The 19,913-nt window shown below is 38.0% G+C and overlaps 1 protein-coding gene across 1 annotated transcript in view; it reads left to right on the forward strand.

Moving 5' to 3' along the window:
* The window catches only part of IQANK1 (IQ motif and ankyrin repeat containing 1), a 2,532,034-nt gene that overhangs the window by 1,960,813 nt on the left and 551,308 nt on the right, over positions 1-19,913 (forward strand). The window contains exon 10 of the mRNA XM_044067472.1: positions 18,245-18,353. Coding sequence (XP_043923407.1) covers positions 18,245-18,353 — 109 coding nt within the window. The remainder of the gene's footprint in view (positions 1-18,244; positions 18,354-19,913) is intronic.

The raw sequence follows: 19,913 nt of genomic DNA on the forward strand, positions 1-19,913 counted from the left end.
CACATTGTGGGTGCTACAAAGAACATTTTTGGCTGACATCAAAGATTGAAACAATACTAATTTCATGAACTTTAATTGTGCTTTAATGTAGGAATGGGGTCCATTCCCATCATAGTATTAGAAACCCAAAAGATTTGGAGAAATAAAAAAGGGAGAAACAATATTATGTTAATGAAGTATCAGCAAGTATTTAAGAACTAAGCCAACACATGTATGGAGAAAGATGATTATGCCAATAGGGATGACTGCAGTTTGGGGTACAGAGAATAGGCAAGAGGGGGTGGAATTTACTGGAGAAACTGGCAAAAGAACCAAGGTGTTAGGAGCAAATTATTAGAGAGAGAAAGGTAATATATTTGGGATGAATTCTAGAGACAGCTTTCCTTATGAAAGATTGATATCAGAGTATAGACAAAGAGAAAGGAATAAGGGGATTCTAAGTGAAAGACCAGCACTGGTAGAGTTTTTAGTTGAATCTAGAACAGAACCTGCCATTAATAAAGGGATAAGTAGTAGTGCATATAATTATTGCATGATAACTATTGGACTCTATCAGAGGACATTAGAAAGGATTGGAAAGAGAGATTGGATAAGTAATTCACAAAGGAACAATGAGAGGATATATTTATGACTCCCAAATATGCAACAAAGTCTAGAAGATTTAGGATTTTTGCTTAGAAGTGTTTACATATGTATTTTTATATCCCAAGCAGACTCCAAAGAATTTTAACTTAGGTAGATTGTAAATGTTGCAGGTGTGATGGGGAAGAAAGAGGTAATTGGTATCATATTTTTTTGCCAGCGATGTACCAGAACTGAATGAAGCTATATCGATAGATAGTTTATTGAAACTAAGGGGAACAAAATTATAAAATTTTAATTGTATGTTTTAGATAAATATTGACAATAATTGTTGAAATGTATTAATTTTATTACTTTAATACTATTTAGTTGATTTTATGGAATTGCAGTATAAAGTTGTTTAAGATGAGCCTGTCTTTTTAAATTACACAAGATGCACAAATATCAGCCACAGTGATAGGTTTAAATTACAACAAGAATGAGAAGAAATGTATTAGTATCTTATTGATGCTTGCCAACTGTTGGTTGCTTTATCAGTTAGATGGCTATATAAAGATTTAGTTCTGATGAAGTCGCAAAGAAAAGGGATGAAAGCGCTCAACTGTTTTTACTATATTTAATAAAGAAAATATGTTGTATATAACTCAGTCTGCTCTTTTCAACCAATTTTGATTATCATATTTTTTCGGACTGTATGCGGTGGTGGTGCTGCGGTAGCGTTGTCGCCTCACAGTTAGACGTTGCCTATTCAATTCTCAGTTAGAGCATCTTCTGTGTGGCGACATGCGTGAATGGGCGTTCCTTCATTGAAGGTTGTGTGTTAGGCCTGGCAAGCCAGCACGTAAAACTCTACTGACAATCATTAGCAGACTGGAGTTCCACTGTGGCGACCCCTAACCGGGAAAAGCCGAAAGACACAAACAAATTGAGTTAGTAGACTAAAACTTACCTGCAGAATACTCTATCATAAATACTGGGTGAGTAAATTAGTGTAACTGCAGAGATGATTTTTTGAACTGTGATACAGGATCTGACTTGCCTATAAATAGTAAGGCCTTGTTGAGTTTAATTCTGGTGATGGCCAAAAAAAAGTAATTACTAAAAATTGGAAATCATAGTCTAAACAAATTGTATTAGAAGTAGTTGTAATGCCCCACCACCGGCCCAGTAACCAAGAAACCTCAATCCTCACCACTGGCAACAGTGGGAGACATGCACACTGGGAGGATAACAAGTCCACATACAGTAAAGTGCAATTTCCCTTAGGAGCACACAGAGATCACAGTCAGTCTGTGGCCGGTTTCTCCATTTTCCTCCAAATCCCAATAAGACTCCCCACTGCCACAGCTGCAGAGTTGAGATCTCTGCTGAGTGGCCAAGCCAAGACCTTCAGCACCCTCTCTGTCCAACCAGTGCTTCGAGTCCCTGCCCAAGTAGTTGACACACACACACACACACATACACACACACACACACACACACACACATACACACACACATACACACACACACACACACACACACACACACACTCTTTCAGATTTGAATTATACATAAATTAACACACCTGAGAAAGGCTGGCACAGGTTCAGTAGCTATGCGCCCTTTTGCCCAGACTATAAGGTAGTTTTGACTGCCAACAGACACTCCTTATCAGCTACTTTAATGCCCTTAACAAAGGGTGTCCAATCTTACTGTGTAATGTTACTATTAATCCAAATGGTAGTTTGATCAAGAGCAAGGCTATAAGGAGTGGCCCACAGTGTCACCAACTAAATATGCAAGTACTCGCAGAACTTAAATATGTCTCACAAATATCAGCCACAGTGATAGGTTTAAATATATTTAATAATAAATAATAAAAGAACAGGATCATATTCACTAAATAAACACAGTTACATCAGATATCAAAATCACAGGAAATATTTAAAACAACATTGCAGGACAGAAGAAAACATCTAAGTTATATTTCACTATATAGGTTCATAGGTTCATACTAGGCTATCTGCCCGAGGGCATTTACAAGCCTAGCCCATAGTTTTGTGGCTTACGCCACCCCTTTAGTATGGGGAACTATACCCATTATTTTGCTGTGCCTCTGTCGAGCAGTGACACTGAGGTAATCCCTGGGGTATATCTGCGATCTCCCATCCATTGGTCAAGATTTCTCTTGAACAAGGCCAGCGAGGTGCTCTGCCTCACATATACCGGGATTTTATTCCACAGCATAGGGAGTCTTTGGGTGATGAATCTATCCCTCCAGCACGTCCTATTAATAGCCGTGTCGAGGTTTAAGTCTCCCGCTCTTGTGGCTCTGATGGATCTAGATTTTTGAGGTGAAGCATATTCATCAAATCTGGGTTTGACATGGCCTTGTATGTTAGGCAAAGGTCACCTCTGAGCAGCGTGGCGACTGAATAGAGCTGGAGTTCTTTCAGTCGGGCAGCATAGGACAGATGTTTGAGACCCTTTATCCTTTTGGTGAGGAACTTTTGTGGCCTCTCCAGCTGCTGCAAGTGTCGGGGCAGATACATTCCGAATGGGGCATTGTACTCAATCATTGGTCTGATGAGTGATGAGTATAGGGAGACTATGACCTCCCTTGATCTAGATGAGAATCCCTTCATGATAAGGTGGGCAATGTAGAAGGTCTTCCTAACTACTTTAGCTACATGGGTGTCGAATGACAGACTACTATCAACCTAGGTCCCCAGGTCCCTGATAACTTCTTCTGTGCTCAGTGGATTGCCACTTATTTGGTAGCTAGGGTAACCTTGTTTTTCCCGAAGGGTATGACTATGCATTTTTGGCATTTAACTTTAGGCCATGGCTCTGGCACCAGTTATCCGTTTCTGTGAGACCCTTCTGAAGGATATCTGTGTCAGATGTGTTTTCTACTATGGCCCAGTTTGCAGTCATCTGCAAACTTTGTCAGCCATAACCCTCCTGTGTTTGCTTGTACTGGAAAAGTAGATGCCAAACAAGAGTGGGTCCAGGACTGAGCCCTGTGGTACACCACTTGTGACAGGCTTTGAGTCTGACATGGCGCCAGCAACTCTGACCCTGTGGGTTCTGTCACTCAGCCAGTTTGCAACCCATCTTGTGATGTATGGGTTAACATTTAAGCTGATGAGTTTTTCAATGATACCCGAGTGGGGTATTGTATCGAAGGCCTTCGCCAGATCGAGGTAGGCTGTATGGACTGCCTTTCCCTCATCAATGGCTTTGGTGACTGTTTCGAAAAAGTCAACCAAGTTTAGAAGGCATGATCTGCCTTTGACAAAGCCAAACTGGGATGGATCCAAAGTCTGCAAATTCGGTATGTCTTTATTTATGAGGTCCATTATGATCCTCTCCATGGCTTTGCAGATAAGGCTTGTCAAGCTAATGGGTGGGTAATTTCCAGGGTCGGTGGAGGCACTGCCTTTGTGAAGTGGGACCACAGTTGCAGTGCGCCACTCCCTGGGTATGTATCCAGAGGTAAGACTATGATTAAACAGCTGTCCTAGCTGTGGGTTTAATTCCTCGTTGAGTTCGTGGAGCACACAGCCGGGGACACCATCAGGTCCCATGGATGCTGTGTTTTTTGCTTTGGAGAGAGCAGTTCTCACTTGGGCGTTGGAGATGTTTGGGGGGCTGCAATCGCTTGGTATAGATATCTCTCCTTTTGGGGAGGGGAGAGAAGTTTGCACTGAACCTGTCAGCCAGTATGTTGGCAATGTCTGTAGGATCAGTAATCTTCACATCATTTTGAACTAGTTCTGAGCATATCTGGGAGTTTCCTCCCAGGTTTCTAACATAGCTAAAGAAGGCCTTATGATTGTCTTTTGAGTCTTTAGCTATTTTTCTCTCAAAATTTGCTTTGGATGATTTTATAAGAGCTCTTAGTTTTTACTTATAGTGATCAAGGGTGGCTTACCTTTTAAGGATTTTGCTCTATCTTGTAGTAGCTTCCTCCTTTGTTGTAGAGTTTGTTTATGGCTGGGGTCCACCAGACTGGACGCTTGCCTTTGGTACAAAGAGTCTTTGTTTTGCTTGGGATTGCCTTATCCATGCAGTCCTGCAGGTGCTGGTAGAAGGCATTTGTAAGTGATTCAGTGGCTTGAGTACTGTTTTCCGCTGGCTCGGGGCCTTAAAGGAGACCACACTAGTCTTTAGAAGTGTGAAGTCGGCTTTCGAGAAGTTCTTTACTGTGGTCTTTTTATTTCAGGTGGGGTGGGATGAGGACCTCCAGCGAGATTAGTTTGTGATCTGATCTCACCAGTGAGGGGTATACTTCGGTGTTGAACATTGTGCTCCCATGTTCGTGATGATGAGATCAAGTATGTTTTCTCCTCTTGTGGGATGGTGACTAGTTGTTCCATGGCATTTGAGTTTATGAATTCCAGGAACTTTTGGGCTAGGGTGTTTGGGCTTGAGTAGTGTTCCCAGTCTATATTAGGGTAATTGAAGTCACCTAGTATGATGGTGTTTGGTGATACATTTATCCCTCTAGTGTTTTCAGGAAGGCCATGTGAGGTTCCTGAGTTTGTGAGGGTGGCCTGTAACATGCTACAATTTGCAGAACAGTCTTGCCTATGGTTAATTGCACCTGGATGGTCTCCGATGCATCGTGCGTTGCCACCAGTCTTGAGGTGTGGGTGTCCTTGATGAATATGGATACCCTCCTTTCTTGGTATTGTCCGGATTTTGGGGCCGAACGCATGATAAGAGGTAAAACCTGATAGTGCTGGGGTGCTCTCAGGAGCCTTGAACCAGGTTTCTGTCACTGCACAGACATCGATGTTCTCCATACTGAGAAGGGCCTCGAGTGCATGCATTTTGAGATTTAGACTTCTGGCATTGAGCAGCATTACCCTTAGTTTTTTCCTTTTTGTGTTCTAGGGTGGTAGGTTTAGAATTTGAGCCTTGCCTAAAAAGGCACTATGGGGTGGCAAGAGCCTTTGCCAATATCCGAATCCCAGGGTGACAGGTGCAAGCCGTCCCTTGCGAAGCAGCGTGGCTTGTCCAGCATGTCATCCCAGGCAGACAGACATTGATCCCCTTTGAATGACACCAGAGTTTAAGCCAATTGTTAAAGCTGATCATCTTATCTCTGTATTGTGGCATCATTCTTGGTGAAGGTAGGATACTGCTCAAGGTCAAGGTCATACCTGCCTGGGCTACATAATCAGAGAGCTCCTCAATGTCTCTTTTCATGTAGTCCAAGGAGGTACGCCTCAGGTCGCTTACACCAGCGTGGACAATGACTGAGTCGATTTGTACCTGCTGTTGAGAGACCTGAGTGCTTGCGTTATGTGGCGGATTCTAGCGCCCGACAGGCAGCTTACTGTGACCTTCTCCTTACTCAGTCTGGTGAACGGGACGCCAGTGTGTCTGACTATGGAGTCACCAATGACTAGTGTGTCTGGCATTGTGTTTGGCCTTAAGGGCTGTGACTGTTTGACACTCTGACTGTGAGGTCTATGTGTTGCAGGTGTTGTGTTCTGAGGTGGTGGTTGTTTGGGTGTCTGCTTTGGTGGCCTCTGCTGTTTTGGTAGATTTTTGATCAGAGCCGAAAGTATGTCTTTGTGTGTTTATGTGTATGATTTGAGGTTGTGATGGTACTATGTGAGACTGGGTCTATAGTGTGTGTGGTAACCTTCTCCTCCTGACTGGTCTTGCCAGTCCTATGTTGAGAGAGCTCAGCCTCCAGTTTGGCCGTATAGTTGCATCTCTCAAGGTATTTGTGTTTTGTGGGAGGAGGAGAGGGTTGTCTGTGTACATGAGGCAATTGTAACATTGCCTCAGTATTCCCAGGTTCACCAGCTGAGCAGGAGAGGACACTAGCAACTGATCCCTCGACATGCTAGAAGGACTAGACAAAAAACTTTAAAAGAGATTCCGGGGACGTGGGTGACCGAGAAATGGGGGTTTGCCTTTTGGGGTGCTATCTATAAGAGTGCCGTATCAAGGTAATAAGTACTGTAGGAGCAAGTGCTAGGTTTAACAGATAGAGAAAAGTCTACTTGGAGTCAAGTAGAGATGATCTTTTAGGTATTAGAGAAAGTGCTAGTAACAGGGATGCTTAAAGGTAAGATTGAAAAGAATGCACTCTGCAGTGTGCACTAGAGAAGTTAGATATGAAAGTAGGTAACTTGAGTTTTACCTGTTTAAAAAGTTAAGGTTTAGTGGAGAGTTACTATTTTTAAAACAGCAAGATGGACTGAAAGGGGTGGTTACTTTTGTATTTTGGTACTATGAAATACTGTAGGATGGCCAATAAATTTAAATAATTGAAGGGGTGGGATTTCAAAAGTGATGGTTTTGTGATTACTCACATAAGCCAGTGAAAGTAGAGAGAAATGAGATATATGCTCAGATTAACATAAGAGGCGGGCAACTAGAAAGACAGTGGTATTTAACAACACAACTTAAATGGGTGGGAGGGCGGGAAAAATTCTGCCTGACTCAGAACAGAGAGAGCTGTGGTCTCTTTTGAAGTTTTAATATGCTGTTAAAACAGAATGCAAGCAAAACACAAGGTAAAGAAAACAAACTACAGTATTCAAAATATAGAAAGGCAATACAGAAATACAAAAAAATAACAGCAAACTAACCTTTCCTTCACAGCAAAGTGTAGCAGAGTCTGGATGAGCCTTTCTGGTAAAGCTGAGAAAGGTAATGGAGTTCAACACCAACCAAAAACAAATTAATCCCGAACGTGACCAATAAATGCTTCAACTCTACCAAGAATTGCTGATTTTTATTCAAAACACATGAAACACGGCACTGACATACGGAATAAAAATAACAAACAAGAATATGTTAAGCGCTTTCACTCACTACGTGAGCTTCTTCAGAACTGAACTGAAGCTCACATAGTGAGTGAAAGCGCTTAACATATTCTTTTTTGTTATTTTTATTCCGTATGTCAATGCCGTGTTTCATGTGTTTTGAATAAAAAATAAGCAATTCTTGGTAGAGTTGAAGCACTTATTGGTCACGTTCAGGATTATATTTCACTATATCAAAAATAGAACAAAAACAGCAGCCGGGTTACGAAACTCTACTGCTGTACAAAACTAAAAAGTAGTAATAAAAAACAAAGCAGAGACTCAGCACAGCACAGATCCAGATAAAAATGTAATAAATTAAGTTAGCACTTTCACAATTGACAAACTGTTTCATCAGACAAATAATCAGTGCAAAGATACATACATTTAAACTAAAAACATCCAGTCATAACCTTCAATCCCAGAAATAGCAAAAACTGGTGTCAGTCATTTAAAGAGTGAACACCCTAAAACAGTGCTCAATGCTTCAAGGGTCGTGCACTCAAGAATGGTTTAAGAGAAACTGTATCATTAATACCATGGGCACTGTCCACTTTAAAATAGAGTATCCATTTTTGTCCACATGCCTCAGTGTTATTTCTGAGGTCACCCTCCCTAACAGTAACATCCACAAGTTCTAACACAAAAAAACTAAATTCATGTTGTGGACCAGCCTGCTGAACATGCTTTGCTAGTGCACTAGTAGCCTTATTATTCCTAATATCTTTATTATGTTCAAGGATACGCTCCCTAACAAAGTGATTAGTTGTAACAATATAGTAAGCTGCTCAACAAGTGCAGAAGCTATAATAGACTAGATTCCTGGTAGCACAATCAGCATAAAAGGAAAAATCAATACAGTAATTAAGCACAGGATGTATAAATTGTGTGCCAGTGTAGATGTATTTATAGGCACTACAGTGTCTACAGGGATAAGTCCCATACCTTTAAGAGGTAACTCCCGAAGTTTTCTTTGTCTTATAACAAAGTTGCCTTTTGAGAGACAAATTGTTCTTAAAGGAAAACTAGGTCTCTTAGTCACCAACTCTCTCAAATCATCACTGGCATATAAACTATTCATAAATAACATCACAAAGTAAATTAACATCACTTTTAGAAAGTTAATGGAAATCTAATACTATTATTAAATTGTAATTTATTAGGCAACGCTGGTAAAGAAGAAACTTCCGAAACAAATGGTTGCCTTTTATTTTCTCTGTCTTTCAAAAAAGAATTTATGCAAGCATCAATGTCATGTTCACTATAGCCCCTGCACATAAAGTTGTATTTCAAACTATCAAATGCAGTACTAAGCTGCTGACCATCATTATGCAGTCTCATAATCCCAATTGCCCTTTTAAAACATTTTTAGAAATATGTCGGGGGTGCATACTATCTTATGTAAAAGGGAATTCCTTTCTTATGAAGCCCATTCTTCATAGACCCCCATATCCATCTTCTGAACCTTCACATCTAAAAAATCAATTTGTTGCATAGAGTAATTAGATGAAATCTTTATAAAAGTCGTAGTATGTAAATATTGAATAAAGACCAATAGTGCATCCTCAGTACCACTCCACAAAAGAAGTATGTCATCCATGAAGTGTTTATACCATATAATAGATGAACAAAAATCATTGTTAGATAATACTAAATCATTTTCCTATTTAGCTAACGCTAGGTTGGTGTAGCTATTAGCACATGCTGTGCCCTTAGCTACGCTACCCTTCTGTAGATAATCATTTCCAAACAAGAAAATATTTTCTAAATTATTTCAAGTAGACTACATATGAGATTTACCTTATCATTTACAAAGAACTTGCATTCATTCAAAAACTTTCTTATACTTTCTATTCCCCAGCCATTTGGAATAACTGTAAAAAGTGACCCTATATCTAAAGTAACAAAATAAAATTCTCTGCTAAGGTCTAAATGTGAAGTATTTCTGTGAAATTTCTCTAAAAAACTTTTCATATCTATCAAAACTATAGCTACTTTTTCCAAGCTAGGATGCAACATTTTCTCTACATATATTGAAATGGGTTCAGTAACCCACCCTCTCCCAGAAACAATAGGGTGCATGGGTGGGTTAACCAAGCTTTTATGCACTTTGGGTAGTCCATAAATGACTGGAATAGTGGGATGTTCTATATTAAAATATTTAAACAGATCCTCTGAAATAACATTAGACAACAAAAGATCAAAAATAAAACTTTCACTATAATGGCATGAACCGTGGCCTTACTAACCAACATAAATGTGGCCTCATCATTAAGTAAATCATTCATACACTTAATATAAACACCCTTGTCTAAAAGTACAATTCCTCGCCCTTTATCAGTGGGGTGGATTTCAATAGAACTAACCTCTAAGTTCAGCAAGTGCTTCTTACTCTGCTTTACATAAATTATAAAAAGCGGGTTTATGTTCGTTCTCAAACAGTTTCCTGATTTCGTTCTCACACACTCGAGTAAAGGCTTCAACAGAAGGGTGTATTTTAGGTAAAAACACACTAGGTTTTCTAAAATGATTCATACAATACTCTGTATTAGTATTTGAAAAATGTGCAGATAGCGTCGAATTCCTGGCAAACATTTTAAGGTTAAGAAGTACATCTGTTAAGTCCAACCTGTTAGATGCCACAAAGGATAATCTCTTATTCAACAGTGAAGCTTGTGCTTCTGTCAGTTCAAAAGAAGAAAGGTTAATAATCAGGTTGTTTGTGAACCGCTGTGAGTGTTCCTTTATACTTCTCTGTTCTGTGTTGCCTGTACTTGATGAATACACCCTCTTCTCCCTTGGCTCTGCGATCTGCCGTTTCTGCGTATGGTATTGATAGTTAGAGGTTCTGGTAATGGAAAAAGGGGTTGATTAGAAGCACCAAAACATGTAACGGAACTCACAGGACTAATAGAAGTATTTTGTGCCCCCATAATGGCAGGAGCTGCCATTGAAGTGGAAGGAGGTGCAGGAAGTGTAGGTTCATTCACTGAGGCAGTCTGCTAATTGGTAGAGACTTCTATTTCTGATGATGCTATTGGCTCAGCATTAGTACCATGAGAGTCATGCCTAGACCAGGAAAAAACTGCACCCTTTTTAAAATCCATATTGTCTCTCTGCAGTTTCTTCATTTTAACAGCCTGCAATCTTTTCTCATAGGCTGCAACACTCTCATGCAAAGTGTCTAGGCTGTCCTGTATAATACCCATTGAAAAGGAAGAGATAATATCCCTTTGGAACTCTCTTATTTCTTCCAAAAGAACATTTTCTTGGGGTACAAAAAATTCAGTCAACAGCTTAATATGATTGAAGCTCAACTTTAAATTCATATTCTGCCATTGTTTCAATAATTCAGGGAATTTATTGCCATAGGTCGGCATATTTAATATGCGTAGACCTCTAGGCACAACCTTATAATGCAACTCGACTTCCAGATATAATCTGTGCCACTGAAGGCATTTAAATTTATTCTCTAGTTCCTTAAATTCTTAAAAAAGATTAACCATTACTGCCGTGTGCCGTGAACCAGGTGTCTTCAGTTGTTACCTCAAGAAGAGGATTAGCTCCTAGTGATAAGATCCTATCTAAATGATCCATCCTTGAGTTCAGATTATGAAGAATGCCAGGATTGTCGTCCAATTCAATATTAAGGCTTTCTGCCATGCTCCCAAGTGCAGTTTACAAACAGCAATAACAAAAATAGAGCAAAAACAGCAGCCAGGTTATAAAACTCCACTATTGTACAAAACCAAGACGTAGTAATAAAAAACAAAGTAGAGATTCAGCACAGCACAGCTCCAGATAAAAATGTAATAAATGAAGTCAGTACTTTCACAGCTGACAGACTGCTTCATCAGACAAATAACCAGTGCAACGATATATTCAGTTAAACTAAAAATATCCATTCAGAACATACAGTCCTACAAATAGCAAAAATTGCAATCAGTCATTTAAAGAGTCAACACCCTAAAACAGTGCTCAATGCTTCAAGGGTCATGCACGCAAGAATGGTTTAAGAGAAACTATATCGCTAATACCAGGGGCACTGTCCACTTTAAAATAGAGTATCCATTTTTGTTCACATGCCTCAGTCTTATTTCTGAGGTCACCCCACCCCTAACACTGACATCCACAAGTTCTAACACAAAAAAACTAAATTCATGTTGTGGACCAGTCTGCTGAACATGCTTTGCTAGTGCACTAATAACTTTATTAATCCTAATATCTCTATTATGTTCATGGATACGCTCCCTAAGGGAGCGATTAGTTTTACCTATATAGTAAGCTGCACAACAAGTGCAGAAGCTGTAACAGACCAGATTCCTTGTAGCACAATCAGCATAAAAGGAAAAATCAATACAATAATTAAGCACAGGATGAATAAATTGTGTGCCAGTGTAGATGTATTTACAGACACTACAGTGCCTACAGGGATAAGTCCCATATCTTTGAGAGGTAACTACTGAAGTTTTCTGTGTCTTATAACAAAGTTGCCTTTTCAGAGACAATTTGTTCTTAAAGGAGAGACTAGGACTCTCAGTCACCAACTCTCTCAAATCCTCACTGGCAGAAGCATATCCTAGAACATAATAGAGATGTTAGGAATAATAAAGCTACTAGTGCACTAGCAAAGCATGTTCAGCAGACTGGTCCACAGCATGAATTTATTTTTTTTCTGTTAGAACTTCTGGATGTTAGTGTTTGGTGGGGGGCTGACCTCAAAAATGAGACTGAGGCATATGAACAAAAATGGATACTCTGTTTTAAAGCAGACAGTGCCCGTGGTATTAACAATACAGTTTTTCTTAAACCATTCTTGTGTGCACGACCCTTGAAGCATTGAGCACTGTTTTAGGGTGTTGACTCTTTAAATGACTGATTGCAATTTTTGCTATTTGTGGGATTGTATGTTCTGATTGGATGTTTTTAGTTTAAATGTATGTATCTTTGCACTGGTTATTTGCCTGATTAAGCAGTTTGTCAACTGGGAAAGCACTACCTTCATTTATTAATTTTTTATCTGGAGCTGTGCTGTGCTGAATCTCTGCTTTGTTTTTTATTACTACATTTTAGTTTTGTACAACAGTGGAGTTTCATAACCCGGCTGCTGTTTTTGTTCTATTTTTGTTATTACTCTCTGTAAACTACACTCAGAAGCATGGCAGACGGTCGTAATGTTGAATTGGACTACAATCCTGGCATTTTTCGTAATCTGAACTGAAGGATGGATCATTTAGATAGGATCTTATCACTAAGAGCTAATCGCTAGGAGGTAGCAACTGAAGACACCTGGTCCACGGCAGTCAATGAAGAGCAACGGGTAATTTTTTTGAAGAAGTTTAAGGAACTAGAGAATAAACTGTACAGATTTAAATGCCCTCAGTGGCAGAGATTACATATGGAAGCCAAATTGCATTATAAGGTTATGCCTAGAGGTCTACGAATATTAAATGTGCCGACCTATGGCAATAAATTCCCTGAATTATTGAAATAATGGCAGAATATGAATTTAAATTAGAGCTTCGAGCATATTAAGCTGTTGACTGAATTTTTTCTACCCCAAGAAAACGTCCTGTTGGAAGATATAAGAGAGTTGGAAAGGGACATTATCTCTTCCTATTCAACGGATATTATACAGGACAGCCTAGACACTTTGCATGAGAATGTTGCAGTCTATAGAAAAAAAAATTGCAGGCTGTTAAAATGAAGAAACTGCAGAGGGATATTATGGATTTTAAAAAAGGTGCAGGTTTTTCCTGGTCTAGGCTTGACTCTCATGGTACTAATGCTGAGCCATTAGCATAATCGGAAATAGAAGTCTCTACCAATGAGCAGATTGCCTCAGTGAATGAACCTACACTTCCAGCACCTCCTTCCACTTCAATGGCAGCTCCTGCCATTATGTGAGTTCCATTACGAGTGTTGGTGCCCCTAATCAACCTCTTTTTCCATTACCAGAACCTCTATCTAGCGATACCATATGCAGGATTGGCAGATCACAGAGCCGAGGGAGAAGAGGGCATATTCATCAAGTGCGGGCAACAAGTAACAGAGGAGTATACAGGAACACTTGCAGTGGTTCGCAAACAACCTGATTATTAACTTTTCTTCTTTTGAAATGACAAAAGCACAAGATTCACTGTTGAATAAGGGATTATCCTTTGTGCCATCTAAGAGGTCGGACTTAATAGATGTACTTCTTAACCTTAAAATGTTTGCCAGGAATTTGACATTATCTGCAAGTTTTTCAAATACTAATAGAAAAAAAATTGTATGAATCATTTTAGTAAACCTAGTGTGTTTTTACCTAAAATATCTAAAGTTACCTAAATTACATCCTTCTGTTGAAGCATTTACTTGAATGTGTGAGAATGAAATCAGGAAATTGTTTGAGAATGAACAGAAACCCGCTTTTTATAATTTAAGTAAATTAGAGTAGGAAGGACTTTCTGAACTTAGAGAAGTTAGTTCTATTGAAATCTGCCCAGTTGATAAAAGGGGGGGGGGGTTGTACTTTTAGAAAGGTTGTTTATATTAAGTGCATGAATGATTTACTTAGTGATGAAGCCACATTTATGTTGGTTAGTAAGGCCATGGTTCATGCCATTATAAAGAAAGTTTTATTTTTCATTTTTGATCTTTTGATGTCTAATGTTATTTCAGAGGATCTGTTTAAATATTTAAATGCAGAACATCCCACTATTCCAACCATTTATGGACTACCCAAAGTGCATAAAAGCTTGGTTAACCCACCCATGCGCCCTATTGTTTCTGGGAGAGGGTGGGTTACTGAACCCATTTCAATTTATGTAGAGAAAATGTTGCATTCTGTACTGGAAAAAAGTAGCTACAGTTTTAATAGATACAAAAAGTTTTTTAGAGAAATTTTACAGAGGTACTTCACATTTAGACCTTAGGAGAGAATTTGATTTTGTTACTTTAGATATAGGGTCACTTTTTACAGTTATTCCAAATAGCTGGGGAATAGAAAGAATAATGAAGTTTTTGAATTAAGGCAAGTTCTTTGTAAATGATAAGGTAAATCTCATATGTAGTTTACTTGAAATCATTTTAGAAAATAATATTTTCTTGTTTGGAAATGATTATTTACAGAAGGTTGGCATAGCTATGGGCACAGCATGTGCTAATAGCTACGCCAACCTAGAGTTAACTAAATGGGAAAATAATTTAGTATTATTTAACAATGATTTTTGTTCATCTATTACATGGTATAAACCTTCATGGATGACATATTTCTTTTGTGGAGTGGTACTGAGGATGCACTATTTCTCTTTATTCAATATTTACATACTACAACTTCTTTTCTAAAGTTTTTATCTACTGTATGTAACAAATTTATTTTTTAGATGTGAAGATTCAGAAGTCGGATATGGAGTCTATTAAGACGGGGCTTTATAAGAAAAAAGTTAAAAGGAATTCACTTTCACATATGAATAGTACGCACCCCAGACATATTTCTAAAAATGTTTTAAAAGGGCAATTTCTTAGGATTATGAGATTGCATAATGATGATCAGCAGCTTAGTGCTGCATTTGATAGTTTGAAACATGACTTTATGTGCAGGGGCTATTGTGAACATGAGATTGATGCTTGCATAAATTTTGTTATGAAAGACAGAGAAAAATAAGGGGAAACCATATTTTTCAGAAGTTTATTCTTTACCAGTGTTGCCTAATAAATTACAATCTAATAATAGTATTAGATTTCTGTTAACTTTCTCAAGTGATGTTAATGTACTTTGTGACATTATCGAAAAGAACTGGAATATTTTATATGCCAGTGAGGATTTGAGAATGTTGGTGGCTGAGAGATCTAGTTTCTCCTTTAAGAACAATTTGTCTCTCAAAAGGGAACTTTGTTATAAGACACAGAAAACTTTGATGGTAGTTACCTCTCAAAGGTATGGGACTTATCCCTGTAGACACTGTAGTGCCTGTAAATACATCTACATTGGCGCACAATTTATACATCCTGTACTTAATTGTTGTATTGATTTTTCCTTTTATGCTGATTTTGCTACCAGGAATCTAGTCTATTACAGCTTCTGTACTTGTTGTGCAGCTTACTATATAGGTAAAACTAATCACTCCCTTAGGGAGCTTATCCTTGAACATAATAGAGATATTAGAAATAATAAAGCTACTAGTACACTAGCAAAGCATGTTCAGCAGACTGGTCTGTAACATGAATCTAGTTTTTTTGTGTTAGAACTTGTGGGTGTTAGTGTTCATGGGGGGTGACCTCAGAAATAAGACTGAGGCATGTGAACAAAAATAGATACTCTATTTATGATTATTAACGATAGTTTCTCTTAAACCATTTTTGCATGCACGACCCTTGAATTGAGCACTGTTTTAGGGTGTTGACTCTTTAAATGACTGATTGCAATCTTTGCTATTTGTGGGATCGTACGTTCTGATTGGATGTTTTTAGTTTAAATGTATGTATCTTTGCACTGGTTATTTGTCTGATGAAGCAATTTGTCAACCATGAAAGTACTAACTTCATTTATTAAATTTATATCTGGAGCTGTGCTGTGCTGAATCTCTGCTTTGTTTTTTATTACTATGCTATACTTCACTATATTCCTGTCTGAATCTAAGAGAGATTACTGTATGCTAGTTAACTTACAGAACAAGGCAAGGCAGAAGTGGTAAGTGGGTTTTCCAGTTGATGTTGTCAGGTCAAAGACAAATACAGAATACTCTCTCTCAGAGAGTTCTTAAATGAATATCTCAAATGTTACTGTTGGGTTAGCTTGCAGGAAGACATCACTTCTTGCCATCTCACTTTAGTTTCCAAACTAAACCCCCATTGCTAGAAACTGCCAGACTTTATCATCTACCTATGAAAAATATATAATCCTTAGATCTTTGCAGCTGCTGGAAGACATAAAACACAAGACAATGCAGAAGGCTCCCTAGTTTTAGACATCCTGTCTTCTTGCTGCATTGAAACCATCTTTTATGGCACAGTTATAAAATAATTTAATTTCAACTATTTTTCTGAAGTATTGCAACTTCTATGTGTCAGTTCCCACTGTTAAAATATATACATTTACACAATTACAATAGTTTATATATATTTCTGTTTGTTTCCATAGGGTACACTGTGGATACATCTTTAAGCTCAGTTTAAGCTAGTACAAACTCTTTTCACATACACACTTCTCTACCAGCAGTTTGATATACACATAACATACAGTTCTAATACATTTGTAACACAAGCATATGAATCATGTTGATATTCACAAATGATGTATAATTATTTACAAAAATTCCATATAGCTGGGCTGGTAGTATCTCCTTTTTGTCACAGTAGTGAATATAGTAACAGAGATATAAGAAGTGGAAGTGCGATCTTTAGAAAAGTGTAGTTGCAATTTATATTGGAAAAAAATGGGAATTGCGGGAACAGTTCATGCAGAATAATGTTTTGGAGGAGGAATGAGTTTTAAGAGAAGGCAAGAATTAAATGAGCTATGTAATGTTTGATTGATGAGAAGATTATCCATGATGTATGTTTGCAATTGAAAATATGTGAATATGGTTTGTTTTCATTTATATAAATGTTTGATTGCCTGTGTCATAAGTGATAATTCAATAAAGATGTTTTTGTTTAAAAAAAACAATAATAGTAATAATCTCAGCCCTCACCTTTTAAATGACATTGCTCATGTGCCACCCCACTTATAACTGTTTCTGAAAGTTTATTTGTATTTATTTCTTTAAGCTGGGTAAATGGATTAATGCTTGAAGATCTTACCCAGCCATATCACTGGTCACAAGAACAACAGTAAGGATGACATGCACTTTTAATTTAAAATAGTCACTAAGCATCATTTCTAGCAGATAGAAGGATATCGGAATGCTTGAAGAAAACTCACATGGCTGTAGGCACTACATGCAAAACCCACAGAGGTTGTTCAGCTTTCTATAATACAATTCCCAAAATCCAGTTCAACCTTTTTTCTGGGGTTAAGTTTCTGTTTGTCCCCTATTTTGTATGCGACTCTGAAACGGATACCCATTGCAGTACATTTGAGTCAAACTGTTTCTATTACTATTGTTTCCACTTTCAGCCAAATTAATCATTTTTTTCTATCCACATCTGGCTCCTACTATGCAACACGCAAACCTTGTATTTGACTTGAATGGGATTGTTTTGCCCCTGTCTGTAACCGCAACATGCACTTCTCTACCACAGTGTTAAATTTTTAACTGTGTCACAAGTCCAAGTGATCAGAAGTTAATTTACATCACAATATCTATTTTTTATGCTTACTACTATTTATTTTCATACTGTCTAAGATTGACCATCCCACATCTATTTCTTGTAAGTGTATTGATTAGCAACAAATCATAAATAACATGTTGGCAAGAGAAGCAAAAGAAAACACAGATGGATAATCTGACTAGCTTTAGGTTAGAAACCCTGATAAGCACTCAGCAATGGCAACTAACCATTATGGCAGTGTGAGCAGCTAGCAGGCATAAAGCTGCATTTATTAATACTCAACTAGTCACTAGTGCAAACATGATGGAAATGCTGTCCACTCCACTAACTAGTCTTATAGCTACTATAGGAGCAAGACTACCAGTAGAAAAATGCCTTGCACTTTTCTGTAGTGTCTCTCAGGCAAATCTCAGGAACACAGAATGACCGTCATAGCCTCGTGCAAATAGGTCCAATAGGCCTAAGACCAGCCCCGCCTAAATGGATAATTCTGTTATGGTGTTGGAGGTATCTATGCAAAAAACTGTTTTTATTTTTTAATAGTAGCTATGATTCAGAAGCTTGTAATCTGAAAATGTTTCCATTCTCAGGCAATCCATGATGCAGAATTTGCACTTGAGTCTCTTAGAACAGCTGTACGGCAGGCAGAAGAACGACTTACAGCAGCTAAACTGCAGCTTAGAGAACAAACACAGGAAGGTAAGTATCTTCTTGAAAGAAAGGTGATTCTTCAAATTCTACAGTTTGATGCTTTATACATACCAACATGCCACAACAAGACATACGCTACATTACACTATTCTAATGTTTTTGTTGTATTTATCTGTTGTCCATGTGGGTGGAGTGATTCTTTCTGAAACTTTTCAACCAAATCCTGGGTCATAAGCACATAATAGGGAATACAACCAGAACGTTTTACAGATATATTTACACAGAATAATACAATACAATACAATACAGGTAATACAATACCAAAACTGTAATGTTAAAAACTAATAAGCTGAGCGGATTCAACCAAGTATTAATAGCATTTAAATTCAGTAAATCCTATGGATGTGTACTGAGTTACATAAGAGTTAGTTTTACACATCATTCATTCATTTATTGACCAGAGTGACAAAAATGATGGAAAAATGAAAGTATATTATATAAGAGATAGTATACAATCTGTAGAAATAAATTAACTGTATTGTAAAATTATACAAGGTAATTTATTTTTGCTTCTGAAAACAGAAGATGTAAGTTGTGTCTCGTCGTTCTTTAAATTATAGATTCATAGATTAGTACTAGGCTAATTGCCCTTGTGGGCCATTTTAAGCCTAGCCAATTATCCCTTGTGAGACTCAAACCCTGCACCTTGTGTTTGTAAGGCAAACACCTTAAACATTAGGCCACCCTCCCAAACAGGAGCTAAAGGCAGCCGAACCCTTTCAAACCTTCCTGTACTAGAAATTTGCAAGGCAATTACCATTTATATCTTACTTCCTAGATTGGAGTATGCTCTACTTATTATAGCTGCAATTTAAGATAAAAACGCTACCTTATAGGTGTTTCCATCACAAATTCACCCAAGAATAGAGTTGTGGGTAACAACACAGATTCTAGATGGTGCCTACTGGGGGGAAGAGTTGTACAGACCAACTACTATGGGCATCAGCTGTGATGCAGATTATTATGCAGATAGGATAACATAGATGACGGGCTGTACACAGTGTAAGGGATAGCTACTCAATGGTGTAAAAACTGGCTCTAGGTGAATGGGTCACTGTTTTGTTGATCATGTAGTGTGAATTTCTGTGTACTATACAGCTTCAAAAATAATGTGTGATTAGGGGGAGATTCAGAATATTGTGTGAAGGGGTATGTCAAATAGCAGCAACAGTGCTTCCGCACGTATGGTGAGTGCAACAGCCCAAACCAGAACCAAAATTCCAAACCAAAAGAGGCCAGCACTCTTATGAGAGGTTATAACTGACTTTATTATTAAAGTCAATAAGCAGTCAACAGACCGGTTTCAGCCACAAGAACCAGCTTTTGAGAAAGTGCACTTTCGATGTAGTGCACTTTCGCTTTAATGGGTCTGAATGTTTCTTGTTCGAGATTGTGAAATTTCGATCAAGAAACATAGACCCAGGTGTGTGTGTGTATATATATATATATATATATATATATATATATATGCAGAACCTTAGCAAAATGTACATATGAAGAACTTGTTCACTGATAGGCTGTACATAATAGAACATGAAAAAATGCATC

This window comes from Protopterus annectens, chromosome 3.part1, assembly GCF_019279795.1.
Source record: "Protopterus annectens isolate FY-2018-M chromosome 3.part1, PAN1.0, whole genome shotgun sequence".
Taxonomy (NCBI): domain Eukaryota; kingdom Metazoa; phylum Chordata; order Ceratodontiformes; family Protopteridae; genus Protopterus; species Protopterus annectens.